Source organism: Gossypium raimondii, chromosome 4 (assembly GCF_025698545.1).
Source record: "Gossypium raimondii isolate GPD5lz chromosome 4, ASM2569854v1, whole genome shotgun sequence".
NCBI classification, from domain to species: Eukaryota; Viridiplantae; Streptophyta; class Magnoliopsida; order Malvales; family Malvaceae; genus Gossypium; species Gossypium raimondii.
Genome location: NC_068568.1, coordinates 11,765,930 through 11,784,039, shown reverse-complemented (window position 1 = coordinate 11,784,039; position 18,110 = coordinate 11,765,930). Strand labels below are relative to the sequence as shown.

Here is an 18,110-nt window from a genome sequence, read left to right as displayed (position 1 = left end):
TATCCTAGATTACTCCCTAGGGTCGTCAATCCTAGAATTTCAACGCACATGAATTTATACCAACTAATTCTATTGGAAAACTCTAATTCTTTCGTTAATCACTCCCACATCCGCTTGTTAATCTCCCTAAAGATCTAACCACCCATGAACACAATTTCCATATTCTTTAAAATCAATTTACTCATGCACAAACACACAAATAAATTAAAATGAGAGAATGATAGAAATTGCTTCGTTTGATAAACTTGATGAGCTCGGAATCGCGAAATCTTTGGGAACCAACTTAGCATATCACGAGCCAAGGGTCACAAGGGGGAAATAGGACCTCGCCATAGTATAGTGTTCGCCCTTAAGGTTAAGTTCGCTCTTTTTAGTAGGGTTTTCCAAATAAAAGGTGTACGCCGAAACTTAGTTCACTAGTAGATTAGTTCGCTAAATTTGATAGGTTCGTCAGAATTGTGGGAGACGACACTTAAAAGTTCACTAGTAGGGATCGCCAAATAGTGATGGGTTCTCTAGTGATGAGTTCACCAACCTAGTGTGTTCTCCAGAATAGGACAATTCACTAAAGTAGTTGAGTTTGTCAATGTGAGGGAGCGCATCAAACCAAGGAGTTCGCGTGTGTCCATCTACCAATGATAAGAGCTCGCCAAGTGAAAGGTTGTCCCAGGATAGAATCGAACCAGTGGTTCGCAAGACCAAGTGCGAGCTAGACTTGCGGGTAGGTCACGAGCTAATGCTCGCCAGGTTGTGTGCGAAGAGAGTTCGTAGGTAGCTTGAACTTGGAATTTCTATGCTTGTTTTTTATTGTGTGACTAAAAAGGCTTGCTATTAGGTATTTTTTTTAAGAATAATACTGCAAATACGTGGTGTACATGGTTGGCTAGTGTGTTTGTGATGTTTTAACAAAAAGTCACTTCAGTGGCTAATGTGACATTCGAAATTCAGGTCGGACCGTCCCGACCAGGCTTGGGGCACCACAAAAATCATGTTTATGTTATTCTTGCATTACCATTGTAAGATTGCAATTGAATTAATTATTTAATCATATTGAGTAAATGAGTAATAAAATCAAATAATATTATTGCCTTGCATAACCTAAAGATTGTTGTGATTAAACTTGTTTCAATATATAAATATATCGTTACTTCACTCAGTCTTATGCCTGTTTATGAAAATTAATTAATTAATTAAACATAGACTTATGCTAGAAAGATTTAAACATCATAACATTTAATAATTTTAAATTATATCATATACCATTCATTTTCATACATTTTGTCCCTAAATCAAGCCTTCGAGGCCCAAGAAATAGCTTAGAAACAATTCAAGACCAATTTGAAACAAAACAAAAAGTTTAGGAAAATGTTGCAAAATTTGAAAACAGTGGTCACACGGCCATGTGGAATCTCCCCAGGCCGTGTAACTTTCGAACAAAGGACATACAGCCCGTGTAACTCACTGAGTAGGGTCACACAGCCGTGTCATACGCCCGTATGCTAGGCCATGTAACTCTCTAAGTAGCCTCACACACCCGTGTGCCAGCCGTGTGCTATGCCGTATAACACACAGACTTGAACCTTATGAAATCCTTAGATGACACATAGCCATGTTGCCAAGCCGTGTGCCTCACACGGCTGTGCCACACGCTCGTGTCCCAAGCCATGTAAGTCCAAAATTTACCTAAAATTAAGTCATTTCAAACCCATACCATGCATAAACATTTAATCCATCTGTGCACACTTTAAAAGGACCTAAACATCATCCAAACACACATCAAGATGCTATTTCAAGATCCTAATTCAACTAACCAATACGTCATTCGAAAGCACCACAATATATCAAAACAACAACTATCAAAACATGTCAATATTGCACCATTTCATACAATATAACCTATTCCAACTAGTTACAAAACATACCACTTATAACCATTTTCAAACCATTCAAAACATACCATAAAGAGCCTTATAAACATGCATAATAAGGTAACCAAAATGGCATAACTTGACAAGGCATCAAATGGTACCAATCCAACATAACTTTCAAAACTTATACATGCCAAAAAAAACATTAACACATTCATCAAAATACCACTACAAAACACCCTATACATGCCAATATAAACCTTGGCCAAAATGATAAAAAAAAAACTACCAAATTGACTGCTGAAAAGTGTGATAGATCTCCAACAAGCTTCCAACCAAATCGAGCTTCTGATGATCTATAAAACAAAGGAAAGAAACTACGTAAGCAACGAGTTCTTAGTAAGCTCGTATAAACTTTACGTAATCTGGTTTTCCATTTGTTTCTCTAATAATAAGAGGATAATCTCATTTTATTTATGATATGTGATATCAAAGAAAATAAAAGGAATAAAATCCCTTAGTGTGTTAGGGTTACCAAGAAAAACAATATCAAAAGGTTTAGCAGCCATTTTTAATTTTTTTTTCTCTTTAAAAATTTCAAGAGATTTTTGTTGTTCATTTCTAACTGGGTGGATTATGTAGAGGCCAAGACATTATTGTTGTGGCTTAGGATCGACATTGTTCGAAGGAATCATATCAACAATGTTGTTCGCCACTCTTTCATTTTTGAAAAAGTATATTTTCGACCTTTGTTTCAACCCAATTCGTTCCTCGTCCATTGATCCATGGTTGATGATCACCAAAATAATTTTTCCACTGCACCACGAGGTGTACCAACAATCCAACAGTTGTCATGTGGATTTCACTAAGGAGACTTCCTGAAGGTAAGCAAAATTTTCTTATAATCGTACGATAGTTGGACTGACCTCTGTGGTATGTATTATCATGAAATATATCAAGAAATTCTATTTTCAAAAAGGACAACTAGGCACAGCATGCTACTCGGTGAGATTATCCCAAGATGACTCATTTGTGGTGCATGATGTGATAGGTGTTGAGTTCATGGTATACACTCAAGATCTTCTAGTTAAGTAACTCCCCAATGAGCTATGCTTAAGCTAAAATGATGATCAAATGTTACATGATTATTAGTACGTGCGAATGCCTAAGGAATTAAATTTATATACTAATTGGATGGAAATCCATGTTCTTACTAGTTGATCATGATCACCCCAAGGTGGTTTAACTCATTTCTAGTTTTCTTCTTTTCCACTTATGGTGGCCCAAAGACTTTAGCCTTGCCTTTCTTAACGCACTTTCCCTTCCCTTTTGAGGAAGAAGAGACAACTATATTTTCTTCTGCTCTTTGGATAGGTTGATCACCATTTAACATCAACTCATAAGATTGTGACTCCTTTATGAGTTGTGTAAGCGTCAGGTTTTTGTTACCAAGGTTATATGCAACTCGAAAGCTAGCAAAGACCTTGGACAAGCTCTTGAACACCATCTCGGTCTAAGTGTTCTGGTCCAAATTGGCCTCATTGTCAACTACCTCAACAAAGTATCCCATGAAAGTTATCATAGGTCTTTGACTGGAGTACCGAGTTTTTGTTGGGCATTCATCAAGGTAGTTATAACAGGCTGTTGAGCTAAGGTAGCTTGGCCTCTGAACATTTCTTCTAGCTTATCTAGAATCGCTTTGGCAGTCTTACAACTCTGTAGTTGCTTATATAAGGGGCTAGTCACGCTTGCCAGCATATAGAAATGATTTATCTCATCAGACTCCTCCCAGCACTTTCTAGCCTCAACTTGAATGGCCGGAGTGCACTTATTATCAAGAACTATTTTAAGTTTCTCATATCTCAGGATAATAATCAGGTTTTTTTACCATTCCTTATAGTTATTTTTGTTCAGTTTATTTTCAATGAGTATGTTCAGTAAGGGAGTTGATGTCATTTTCGAACTGAAAATAAAACATTAATAAAATGATTGAAAATGTTTTACAACATTACGATATGCATTAAGATGATGCATGCGTCTTACACTAAACCTTGAAAACATTTGTAAGTCGTTGAAATGATAATTCCAACACTCATTAAATCAAGCCAGCGTGGGGTGATCATGATCAACTAGTAAGAACATGAATTTCCATCCAATTAGCACATGAACCTAATTCCTTAAGCACTCACACGTACTAATAATCGTGTAACATTTGGCCATCTTTCTAACTTAAGTAGAGATCCGTACGGAGTTACTTAACTAGAAGATCTTAAGTGTATAACCATCAACTCAACACCTATTGTATCATGCACCACAAATGAGTTATCGTGGAAAAATCTCACCGAGTAGCATGCTATGACTAGTTGTCCTCTTTGAAGACAGAACTTCTTGTAATAATACCTACCACGAAGGTCGGTCCAATTATTATACGATCACAAGAGATTTCTACATACTTTCAAATCTCCTTAGTGAAATCCACATGAAAATCCTACAGTAGGGTAGTTAAACTGCCATGTCATCACAATAGACCATTGATGGAGGTCGTAGGTCTTGTTTAAGGACCTTCTCTCACTCAATCTTTTAAAAACATACAAGGTTTTTTAATGTCTGATTTTAATCATGAATGACCAATATATGCATGACAAGTACATGTGACATTTTCTCTAATCTATATGGCATGTTTATCTCATATATGAATAGACATACATTCGCAGTCATATAATTATCATTATACTTATCTCATAAAATTAAATGACTCTGACCAGCCAAAGTTTCTATGATTCCATCCTAGAAAAATAAAAATTGTAAAATTACAAAATTCACCACAAAACATACTTTGGGTATTCAATTTTGCCACCACATACTTCTACTACGATATTGGTTCATTTTTTGTTGTTGCATCTTTTCGCCACCGTTTTTGGGTCGTCACTGCCATTGCCGAACCACCACTGATCATCACCGTCGAACCACTGTCGGCCATGGTTGGTGTGGCTGGGTCGGGTTTGCGTTGTCTCGATCAGCTTGAATGTGTCTTGGTTTTTTAGGTTTCACTATAATAATATAATAAAATAATATCGTGCATTCATTTGCATACATTCCCCTAAACATGCATATAATTAAGAGAATGTCACATCTTATCAAATATAATCACACATGAAGAAGAGAGAGAATTTTAGTCTTAGTTTAAACTATAAACATAGCACAATTGTAGCTTTGATACCAATTGTTGGAAAAATATAATCCGACTTGAAAATGGTTTTCTTGCAACGAAAAATAAAAAAAATTGAAAATCGATCCGATTTGTGATATTTATAGCAATAAACCTTAGACCAAAATCGTACCTATGTTTTCGGATAGATGAATCCTTGTTGTTCTTGACATTCAACTAAACGATCTTATATGATAATTTCGTACCATGAATTGATTCGAATGTCGGCTCAAATGATTTGAATTAGACACAAAACTAGAAATAGTTTTCTTTTCTTTAGGGTGAAAACAAAAATTCTCTTCACAAATAGAAATCAGCAGAATCGTTATTCTGGAAAATATATTTAATTCCTAGAGAATAAAAGTCTCTATTTTTAGGCAGAAGAACAATATCTGAAAGTTATATGTATAGCCCTACCGGTGCCATCTATTTAAAGGGAGAGAAAGTATAACCCTTGTTAAATTTTAAAAGTTTATTTCAACTAGAAAAATGAAATCCCAATTGAATTAGGGTTTGTCGTCCCCTTTTATTACATAAGGGGCTTTTCGACCTCTTCCATATCGGGTCCAATTACAAGTACTTTATGGCTTTTAACTTAATACTTTATAATTTTTTTTCTATTTCCCAAAAATAAACTAATATATTCTAATTAAATAATTTTCTCAACCAATTTCTAATTTCGTTAAAATCAGGGCGATTTTACCGTAAAAGAATTTATGAGAAAATATATTTAATATTTTTGCATTCAATAGTTCACTATGACCAAAAGGTTTATTTTCATTTTCGATCTTTATTTAATTCAAAAACATAAATTCATTTTTCAGATTATTTTTATTTTTCATTTCCATTTTCATTTAGGAAAAACCACATTCTTTTCTAAATGTTTCCTATTTCTCCATTTCACTATTTAGTTTATTTGGTTCAACATGCAATACATTTCTAGTTTTAATGAACTAGTGGAGGGGCCAATTGGATATATGCAATTGGGGCTCAAATTATTTATAATTAAGTTCCAGCTTTTTGCCTATTAATTATAAACACATTTAGTCATGAAGTCATTCTACTATAGTATTGTGACTAAACTCTCTCCAACGACATACCATAATGAAAACAACTCGATTAGTGCTCGTCCAATGACCTTTCCATAAGTGTGTTACCCTCATAAGATATCCTTAATCTCTTTGGGATAATATTCGTTCTCCCAATATGATTCTATTTTATCTCATGATAACCATTTTATCTTCCTTCATGAAAAGTCAATTACTATCAAATAGTAATCAAGTCATTCATCACAAATACGAATGACCCATGGCGACGTTTACTTTTCATCAACCATGTAATGCCAACGAGAGGATATCATCTACCCATGTCTCACGCTATGAATTCCACTATTGTGAATGACACTACATATTGCAAAAGTCGTACACCCAACATACCAGCTTTCGGTTCCTTATCTATTTGAACTCAGGCTTTTACTTACATCTAAGTCTATGAGTCACACATACATAGTTCGGCATCCACTCAAGATTTAGGTATGCCACATTATGAACATCACAAGTGAATAAATCCATAAACGGATTCAGGATATATTCTTCTTGGGTCCTGTATGATGTTGTAACAGCCCGGTTTAGACACTAGATGGATAGTGGTTTTGGGACCACAAATCTGAGTCAAAAACTATTTTAATATTATTTTCCATGCTTATAGTATGTGAATTGACATGTGTGAAATTTTCGTGATTTAATTTATCTGTTTGTGTGCTTAATTTGTGAAAAAGACTTAATCGCGTAAAATGCAAAAGTGACTTGCTAATTGTTAAAGTACTATATTGCTATGGCTTTCATTATGTGGGGCCTTATGTTGAAATTATACCCTTGAATTATGGATGGACATAAAAGCCTAAGGTTAATGGATTTTAAATGAAATTATAAAGGTTAAAAATGGAAATTGATAATTAAATAACGGAATAATAAAATAAAAGTATGAAAATAGGCCATTATGTTCATCTTTGGCCGATATTAACAAGAAAAGAAAAGAAAAAGACTAAGCTAGGGTTCGGCTTTCATATTTGGTGATTAAGGTATGTGTTTTGATCCATTTTTGATAATTTCTATGTTTTTGTGATTGATGTTTAGCATTTTATTAAGCTCATGCCATAATTTTTTATTTTGATGAAGATTGTGAGTTAGACCATTGATGAATTTGTGAGTTTAATGATGTTAATTGATGAATTATGAAAGATAGGTGTTGGATTAATATGTTTTGTATTGAGATTTTTTTATGAATTTGAGTATTTTTGGTTAAATTGTGAAAATAAAAAATTGAGGGGCTCAAATGTGAAATAAATGAAATATGTGGGCTTATATGAGCTAAAGGAATATTCGGCCAAGCTAGGATATTGTTAAATTATGTGTATTTTGTGTTTTGTGAAATAGGGACTAAATTGTAAAAAAATATGAATTTTAGGGGCTAAAGTGTAAATTTCCCTATTATGTGTTTATGGTTTGAATTTAATAAAATGTGTTATTAAATTGCTACATTTGAATTTATTTAGATCAAGATCGGGGGAAGTCAAAAGTGGTCGAGTAGTCGATTTCATCTGCTCGTCTTCGTCTGAGTTAAGTTTGTAAGTGAATAATTGATATTAAATTTAATTTATTTATTTGATACATAGCTAAATCAAAATGTATGTATGTATACTACAATGCTGAATTGTATTTAACATAGAATAATTAATTATGAGTTTAATTCGATTAGTTTACGACATTCGACTGACATACGAACCACAGGAATGCTAAAATGTGATATCGTGTAAGACCATGTCTGGGACGTTGGCATCGATTTGAGATTTACGTGTAAGACCATGTCTGGGACATTGGCGTCGTATATGATTATGTGTAAGGCCCTGTCTGGGACAGTGGCATTGTTATTTGATTACATGTAAGACCATGTCTGGGATGTTGGCATTGTACGAGCCTTTTGAGCCGTCCGAGTATCTCTTCTTTGAATCTGAATAGTATAACGGGAATTTATATGGAAAAACAGAATGTAAGTTGGAATTAAGCAATTCAGGTATGTTTGAGTTATACAAAGTTGAAAGTAAAGGTAAGTATTATGTATAACATGAAAAGGTGAATTAATCACTTAAATATGAGTATATATGTATGTGTACAAGATTAGTAGAATTCGGTCTACTTGTATAACTGATATGTGTTCTTTGAAAACTATTTGCTTACAACTTACAAAGCTATTTAAGCTGACTGTGTGTTTATTCATTCATTGTTTTATAGATTTTGGAAGCTAGTTACAAGCTTGGGGATCGTCAAGGAAGTCTGTCACACTATCGATCTTTATCTCGGTATTTTAAAAGCTCGAAACTTTGAACATATGGCATGTATAGGCTAGTACTCGTCTTGTTTAGTCATGAAGTGTGTATATATTTAGCCATGCGAAAATGACTTAATCTTGATTTTAATACTTATATGTATTCGGTTATGGTAATAGCTTATTAGAAAGTATATATATCATGGTACATTTATATGTGTGGCATTTGGTTATAATGTTAAAGTTTGTGTATATATATATGGCTAGAAGTTGAACCTATTTTGAAAGTATGTTATTAGTATATATGTTTGGGATGTTGGTTATAATTCGCAAAGAGAAATGATAAGTAGGTTAAATAGTTGGTTTGATAGTTAGCTAATTTTAGAAGTATAAGTTGTGGAATAATTTTGAATGGTGGATAATTTGATTATATATATAAATAGGTATATGATAGGTTATATATGTGTAATGTATTTGTTTTATGACTCGGTTATGTGATGTTAATGTGTTGATGGTTGTGATTTAGACCATGATTAGTATATATGAGCTAAGTTATATTTATATGATTGCTTGTTTATTGGATTTTTATGTACGGTTATAAATGGTACAATTAGCTTTGATTCGATTTATGAAATTGGTTGGATTGTTGGAAGATAAATTTTATGACCGAATGTATGGAAAAAAAGGGTCGATTGTGCATATGTATTTTGGAAATGGTAAAAGGGTGTGTATTTATATTTGGCTAATGATAGGTAAAATATACTTATCTATGCCTATGATATGTTTTGTTCGTGATTTTGGAAATTAATGGTTAAGTTGTTAAATTAAATGCTTGAGTTTAAAATGTGTCATATATGTGATTTATGAATTTGGTAAATGATAGATAGGTATTTTAGATATTTATTAGTCAAGGGGTATTGTAATTATTGTATGATTTGATTCGGCTCTTATATATATATAATTGGTAGTTATTATTTAGGTAAAATGTGCATAATATGGTAAAACCAAATTTTATACTTGACCATTATGTGAAGTTGTTAATGTCGTATATATATATATATATATATTAGTGTTTAATAAATCATGTGGTTTGGCTTGACTTAGTAAAATGTGAATAGTAAATTGTGAAGAAGTGCACATTTATAAATAGCATTTTGTTAAGTAGTTAATGAAATAGATTTATATGAATAGATGTCTTAATATATGATCGAATATGAAATAAATCATACTTAGTTATAAGTTAAGTATCTGGTTGCCATGATTCATTGGTTTTAATGTTTGAATATTAATTTGGGTAGTGTATGAATTATAGAATCGAAGCATGTTAGTTTGGTTTAAAATTTTACTAGATGAATAGAATTGAAATGATTATATTATTTGGTACTTGAATAGAAATGAATGTCTGTTCTGAGTTGTACTTTGATCGGTAATGCCTCGCAACCCTAATCTGGCGACGGACACGGGTTTGGGGTGTTACAGATGTACTGCCAATCCAGTCAGTCATATTTATGTCTCTATCTTCTAGGAGTCATCCTAAGACAAATCTTCTCTACAATTGGACTTGATAGATGGCGTATTAGTCTTTTAATTTCTTTGTTCAGTTCCGATCACTAAGGACATATTTAGGTTCATCTACTAATATAAGTTGTCTTTTCGTATTACGATCTGACCATACTATATCACTTAGTATTAGTTTAAACATTAGTCAACCAATGAGCAACATTTGCTTCCATTTTGCTTTGCATGCAAAACCATATAAGGATAATTATACTAAGTATAATAATGTAATCAATGAATTTGTTTTATTAACCAATATATTTGAAAAAATTACAAGTTTACAAACAAATATACTTTACTCAGGGCACTAGATCCAATAATGAGTTGCATTCATAGTTGCTCATTGAACACCTTTAGAGTCACAAGGTTTACTCTCACTATCAAAGGATGCTTCAACATCAGTATCCATTATGATGACAACTTGTACCACAAAATAACACTTGATCTTATACAAAAATGTCTAACTCCAATACTGTTGAGTTTTAAAACAAACCAAAGATCAAAAACAACTGAAATTTGTGTTGAAAGATGAAAAACAGAAGAAAAAGTCAAATACTGAAGGAGAAAAAAAAGTTGACTTCTCTCTCTTATTTCATTAAGCAAAATAACATGTACATATATGGTTCTATTACATTGGAAGAAAATAAATCTTGCTTGTGGAAGTAACCAAGCTGTAAAATCAGCTTAATGATAACCTAAACCTACTAAAATTGCTAAGTACATGGCTGAACCTTAGCTAATCAAAAAGTTACAATCAAATCAAACATATGTCAAATGTTACAAAAGTTCAATGATCAAAATACACCATGGACATTTGCATGTTGCATGCATGCTACTGTATTGTTGCTTGGACACTTGCATGCTGCTGAATTGTTGCCAGCTTTCAACACTCCTCCTTGGCTACAAAGTAGCAAACTCCAATTTCCTTCTTCAAATGCTCGAATCTTGTAGCAGCTAATGGCTTGGTCAGAATGTCTACAAGCTGGGCCTTCGAGTAGCAATGAATTAATTTGACTTCCTTAGACAATTTTGCCTCCCTTAAAAAATGATACTTAATCTTGAGATGCTTGGTCTTGCCATAAAAACAGGTTTTTTGGCAAGGACAACAGTTGACTGATTGTCAACTTTGATCTTTTTTGCTTCCACTTAATCAACATTTAAGTCACTCAAAAGCTTCCTAAGCCAAATGGCTTGATTAACAGCTGTGGTAGCTGCAATATACTCTGCTTCAACAATGGATTGAACTTTTGTCTGTTGCTTCTTAGAACTCCAAATAAAAACTCTTGATCCTAGAGTGAAAAAATACCCCGATGTACTTTTCATGTCATCAATTGAACCAGCCCAATCACTGTCTGAATAACCAACCAATTTCAACTCCTTAGCTTTCACAAGCTTCACTCTATAGCTTAAGGTTCCTGTGACATACCTTAAGACTCTTTTAGCAGCCTTGAAATGAGCAATATTGTAGCAATGCATGAATCTCGATAGAAGGCTGACTACATACATGGTGCCTGCCCTTGTTGCTGTCAAATAGAGCAAGCAACCAACTAAACTTCTATAGCTCTTCTCATCAACTCGTGCATGGTCACTGTTGCTGGAGAGTTTTTCTCCCTGTGCCACAGGAGTACTAGCAGGTTTGCAATTGGTCATGCAGAACTTGCTTAGAACTTCCAATGCAAATGCTCGTTGGCTTATGAAAACACCTTGCTCATTTTGATTCACTTCCATACCAAGAAAGTAAGTCATCAAGCCCAAACCAGTCATCTCAAAAACATCTTGCATTTGCTTCTTAAACTCCTCAATCAACTCACTCCTATAACCAGTAACCAACAAGTCATCCACATACAGAGACACAATCAGCAAGGTTTTTTTCAGCCTTCTTCACATAGAGTGTAGGCTCACTAATGCTCTTCTCGAACCCTAGCCTTGACAAGTATGCATCAATCCTGTCATACCAGGCCCTTGGAGGCTGTTTTAGGCTATACAAAGCCTTCTTAAGCTTGTAGACCTTATGCTCTTCACCATGGCCTTTGAATCCATCAGGTTGCTCAACAAAGATCTCTTCCTTGAGAAATCCATTCAGAAAAGCTGATTTAACATCTAGTTGATGCATTTTCCACTACTTCTGAGCAGCCAAGGCAAACAACAGCCTTATGGTGTCCAACCTTGGAACTGGTGCAAAGGTTTCAAAGAAATCGATGCCATGCTGCTGGCTGTACCCTTTCACAACCAGCCTAGCTTTGTGCTTGTTCAGTGACCCATCTGCATTATTTTTGGTCTTGAACACCCATTTCACACTAATAATCTTTTTGTTTGCTGGTCTATCAACTAGCTCCCATGTGTCATTTTTGTGGATCATCCTCAATTCAGCCTCCATTGTTTTTTTCCAACAGCACTCTCTTATAGGCTCATCAAAGCAGGAAAGCTCAACAATGGCATACCACACCTTTCATAGATGTCCATTAAGGTTCTAGTGCCTCTAACAAGTGCATCATCATAATCATTCTCAGTTTCAGCTTCAATTTCAGCATGCTACAAATCGAGATCATGCTGGTCTTGTTCAGACAAGCTTGCATCTGTTTCATCCCATTTTCAACAACTCCCTTTATTGAATTTCACATCCCTGCTCACAACAATCCTCTTAGTACATGGATCAAAGACCTTGTACCCTTTCTTCAGACTATTGCAGCCAACAAAAACTCCAAGCATGGACCTCTTTTCCAGCTTGGTTCTCTTCTCAGCTTGAAAGGGTGTTTTGCCTTTGACTGCATTAGTTGGCAGCCTATTTAGCAAATACACAGAGGTATTTACTGCCTCAGCCCAAAAAATGTTAGGCATTTTACCTTAAAACAATAGGCACATGGCCATATCGAGAACAGTCCTATTCTTTCTCTCACAAACACCATTCTGTTGTGGTGTGTAAATGGTGGTTAAATGATGCTGAATTCTAGCTTCATCACAAATCTTTTGGAACCTTTAAGACACATACTCAGTCCCATTGTCTGACCTCAAAATCTTTAGCTTGCAATTAGCTTGAGTCTCAGCCAATGCCTTAAACTTGCAGAAAAAATCAGCCACATCTGACTTTTGTTTCAAAAAGTTCACCCAACAAAATCTGGTGCAATCATCAATGAACAATGTAAAATATCTGCTGCCATTCAAAGAGGAGGTCTTCATAGGTCCACAAATGTCTGTAAGGACCAGTTAGAGCCTCTCTTGAACTCTCCATGCTTTGTGGATAGGAAAAGGCAGTCAGGTCTGCTTGCTAGAACTTCCTTTTAGCAGCATCCTTCTTTCCTTTTTCTTTCTTTTCTGTCCAAGGCTTCTCGCCATTGTAGCTTGAGCTCGAGCTTGAGCTTTCTCTGCTCTTGGCCTGAAAAGCTCCTTCGGAATGCTCCTTTATTCTATTTGCTCTTCTCTGCTCTTATGCATAGAGAGCATTTATCAGCTCTGTCAAGGGTATAGCTGATAGGTCCCTCGAGTCTTCCAAAGAATAGATTTTTGACTCATACTTCTCTGGAAGAGTTGTAATAACCTTTTCAACTATCCTTTTGTCACTAAACTCATCTCCAAGTAGTGTTATGTTGTTGACTGTGGCCGTAATCCTATCAGCATACTACTTAATGGTTTCAGACTCATTCATCCTCAAATTCTTGAAATCCCTTCTAAGTTGATCAACTGCTGTTGCCTGGTCTTGTCTAACCCTTGAAACTCTTCCTTGAGTCTATCCCAGGCCTGCTTTGGAGTGTCACAAGCTATTATTCTTATGAAAATCACATCTAAGACTCCATTTTGAAGGCATGACATAGTCTTATACTTTTTGGCACAGTCCTCATTGTGCTGGTTGATTTGAGCTATAGTTGGATTAGCTCTCAAAGGTGATGGCTCTATGTCAGCTAGAACAACACTCCACAGATCATAAGTCTGCAGATATGCCTTCATTTTCATAGCCCAAATATTGTAGTTCTCACCAGTAAAGACAGGTGGTGGTGGTGGTGAAAAACTCATCCTTTTGCAGTAACCAAACAAGCCAACAAAGACAACTTCTGTTTCTTTTCTTTCAAGCACGAATCACTCAAAGAATCAACACACAACAAGAGGCCCTCAAAGATAACAGGCTCTTGATACCATTTGTTGAGTTTTAAAACAAACCAAAGATAATAAAAAAAAACTGAAATTTATGTTGAAAAATGAAAAACAGAAGCAAAAATCGGATGTTGAAGGAGAAAAAGAAGTTGACTTCTCTCTCTTGTTTCATTAAGCAAAATAACATGTACATATGGTTCTATTACATTGGAAGAAAATAAATCTTGCTTGTGTAAGTAACCAAGCTGTAAAATCAGCTTAATAATAACCTAAACCTAGTAAAACTGCTAAGTACATGGCTGAACCTTAACTAATAAAAAAGATACAATCAAATCAAACATATGTCACATGTTACAAAAGTTCAATGACTGAAATACACCATGGACATTTGCATGCTGCATGCATGCTGCTGAATTGTTGCCAACTTTCAACAAATACCATATCAGAAAAGCTACCAAACTTGGAGAAAAGAAACTAAACAAGAAGAGAAAATAGAAACAGAATAGGGTCTATTTCTTTTATTGATAGTGACTCTAATATCTCAAAATAGACAAGCCATGTATTTATACATCAAGGTTACTAATTCCAAATACTAATCAATACTAACAAGAACCCATACTAACTTTCTCAGCAACTAACTAACAGAAACACAACAATCATTGTAACTAACTAATAGAAATATAATTAACTAAGCTAAGCTAACTCTACTAAGCTACAAGCTAGACTACATTACTCTAATATATATATATATATATATATATATATATATATATATGTATATATTGCAAAGATCTATATGACATCAACAGTTCAACTAAGTAATTGGGATGTCTTAGGCATATGAACAAATATTAATATACCTCATCCAGATTTATCATGTAGCCCTTCTGAGAGTCATTAGCTTCCCGAATTAGGTAGTTCTCCATCACTTTCGATCCCGACCCGGTTGATAAAAGCAAAGAGGAACTCTTCGAAGTTGACCTTTCCATTTTTATCATAGTCAATGATGAAGTTCATGAGCTTGATTGGAGGTAGAGAAATGATCAATTCAAAGAATATAAACCCAAGGTTATTATTGCTCTGGCAAAGTCACCAGCTCTTTCAACATCGTTGCCACCGCCACCTCCTGCAGGTGCCTATCGCAAACCATGGGTTGGCCGAAAATAGAATGTGAATGTTACTTTAAATAAAATATAATGTAATTTTTATATATTTATATATTTGAAAATATGTGTAGTTAAGTAATATTGAGGGTTAATTTTTTAAAATTATGACTAAACTGATATAATATGTAAAAATTGATAATTAAATTTATTATTATACTAATTTTTGGACAGCAACTTTCACCTTCTCATCACATTCGTAATAACACTTTAACGGAAATGGACTAAAAAACAAAAAACAATAACGATTTTTGCCACACAGCTATAATCAATAACGGTTAAGTTTAATATTATTAATTAATTTCAAGTTTCCAACACCTAAAAGAGAGATCATGGAAAATTGCATGTACTGTATAAATTATGATCACGCGTTCATGAAGAAGCGCTTTATACCTAAGCTTTGCAGGTTGAAAATATATGCAGCTTGAGACGATTTTAAAAATAATAAATAAAAAGTAAAGAAGGTAAGAGGATTGTAAACATTGTTAAAAGATAAATCAATTTGATTAAATTTGGACGTATTTTGAAACGAATTTATTGTATTAATCAATAGATTATTGCGTGGTTGAATTAACGATGTAGATGAAATAGTAGTAGATTATAAATATACTTGCAGTCACAACAATCAATCACCTATTAAATTGAGAGTTGTAACATAGATTAAATGGATTATCTGAAGGAAAATGATATAATATTATTATTCTACGGGTCTTCGTCTTGGACAGTCAAACTAAAAACCATTTCCAGGATCTATTCTTCTTCTTTCTTCCTTTTTCTATTCCCACTTGATTCACGATCAAGTTTAAAAGCATTTGAACCTGCCAATGGCATCTTGAAGACTGAGAGATCGACTTGGCAATCATTGATCATGTCAATCCTGTCCGTCAACAAAACGGTCACAGGACTTGGAGGGTAGTAATGGGAGTACTGCTCTGAAACTTTCATGTTGTAGAATGGATGAACCACCCATGCTTTCATTATCCTACGACATTCCATAACATCATCCTGCCCCACTTGGGATATTTTAGTTATAATATTAATGGAACAGTCGTAAACTAATATATATATATATATATCAAGATAAGGAAACCTGGCATTTTAATATTTTTACCTCGTGATCTTGGTTTATTAGCTTCAAAATTTTGGTGAGATGGGCATTATATGATGATGGAACTAACTCTTCTAGACTGCACCATAAAGCAGATACTGCAACAACGCTAGGTGGATATGGCACCAACTCGAAATCTACACCATGACAATTACACAAGTTACAACAACCAAGGTTCATTCGATTTACTTTGATTTCAATCTCTACTTGAAAAAAAAAATATATATATATATATATAGATGCGTATTACCCAATATAGCTTTGACAAGTGTCCTATTAACTTGGTTGATTAACTCCTTGTGAAGGTTATAATTGATATCACAGATATAATTTGATGTAATCAGCTCTATATAGGAATAGGATGTTGTAGAACCAAGACGCCATTTTAAAGCCTGTAACACCATCAGTTCCATCTGCTGGATTGTGCTCGGTTGAAAACAATGCTCCAAGTCTTCCATCTTCAATCAAAACATTAACTTCCAACTGGTTAGTATCAATTTTTTTTAGAAACATTGATACATATATAATTCAGTAGTTTTTGTCGTCATCAGACAAAATTAATTGCATTCACCTGAAGTTCATCCAAGGAAGGGAGGGAAGTCTCGTTGAACTTGGCGGCAATGGATAAACATGCAACGGATAGCAACTCCATCATCCAATGCTTCCATCCCTGAATTATGCATGTTACGTATAAAAAAGTAGATGATTTAATTCTTAAAACTACAAATTGTAGTTGAGACTTGAAAGATAAAATGGCGAGCTATCAGAAGAAGGGAAAAAAAAAAAAGAAAAAGAATCCACAATTTAAATGTTCCTTACATGGCACTGACTCATTGATAGGAAACGATCTAGGTAATTTACCGCATTGAAAACGGTTCCAATAGACAGATTTAACCGAGTACAAGTCTGAAAGAAAAACATCAAATGAGAGAAAACAGGCCGAAGTTTATTATAGAACCATTTCATATTAGCAGCCATCTAAGAGAAAATATAAGGACATTGATGAGGAAAGAAATTGAACCTTAATAAGCCACTGAACCGCTCTAAACCTAGCAAACACCAAATTTTTAGATTGGAGATAATCTAGATATCCAGCTTCAGGCATGTAACTGAACTCTTTCTTCAGGCATATTACAAGAGCCTGCTCCGAGTCTTCCTTTGTCGTATAAAATAAATCTGCATAGCCATAGCCCTTCCAAATGTAATGTTCACTTTCATGGCTAAGGTCTGGAGTTCCAGGACTCGAAAGCCAAACCTCATCACAAAGCAAATTCTCCATTGCAATTCTGCTTTCTGATTTCGAGAAAGAACTCATATAGAAAGGTACGTAGAAGTTTATAAATTTTCAATGATAATGTCTCATAGGAGATAGTCTGACATGATAGTCACCTTGTACTGTACGTTCAACTTTGGTACAACGAAAGAGAAAGCAACACAAACGACATAGCCTGAGAGGGTTAAGTAATGGGTTTAGCCGTATAGAGCAGTTATAATTATAAGTTTTTTTTTTTTTTTCCCCAAGGGGTAGTGGGGTAGTTGGATGGAGAAATGGGGGAGAGATAGAAGACATAAAAGGGGGGAGACCTCCCTCATGAAGTGGGGTAAATGCGGTTGCGATATTTGGTTTTTTGACTGTGCAGTAACCAATTGCGTGAACGCACGAGGATGGTTGAGCTGGTTTCATAAATGTGCAGCCCCTTAACGTTGGAAAAGAAACCCTTGATTTTAATTTGGGTAAACTAGCCAGGAATTCACTTAGCTTTCATAAGTTTTTTGGGTATTGAAAAATAAAAAAT

The 18,110-nt window shown here is 34.5% G+C and overlaps 1 protein-coding gene across 1 annotated transcript; it reads right to left on the bottom strand.

Moving 5' to 3' along the window:
• Nucleotides 1-15,772: 15,772 nt before the first annotated feature.
• Nucleotides 15,773-17,751, bottom strand: LOC105779261 (putative cyclin-D7-1). The gene is made up of 6 exons (XM_012603027.2): nt 17,336-17,751; nt 17,134-17,220; nt 16,886-16,984; nt 16,565-16,772; nt 16,318-16,451; nt 15,773-16,211 (listed from the first exon to the last, which is right to left on the bottom strand). The coding sequence occupies exons 1-6, from the start codon at nt 17,627-17,629 to the stop codon at nt 15,957-15,959; spliced, it is 1,077 nt and encodes a 358-aa protein (XP_012458481.1). The 5' UTR covers nt 17,630-17,751; the 3' UTR covers nt 15,773-15,956.
• Between the last annotated feature and the right edge of the window lie 359 nt (nt 17,752-18,110).

Excerpts from the sequence above, each read along its gene's own strand:
- LOC105779261 (XM_012603027.2), bottom strand. The coding sequence starts at position 17,629 with ATGAGTTCTTTCTCGAAATCAGAAAGCAGAATTGCAATGGAGAATTTG. Across the intron at positions 16,773-16,885 it reads CTTCCTTGGATGAACTTCAG|ATGGAAGACTTGGAGCATTG; the intron begins GTGAATGCAATT and ends TTTTGATTGAAG. Across the intron at positions 16,452-16,564 it reads ACTTGTCAAAGCTATATTGG|ATTTCGAGTTGGTGCCATAT; the intron begins GTAATACGCATC and ends GTCATGGTGTAG.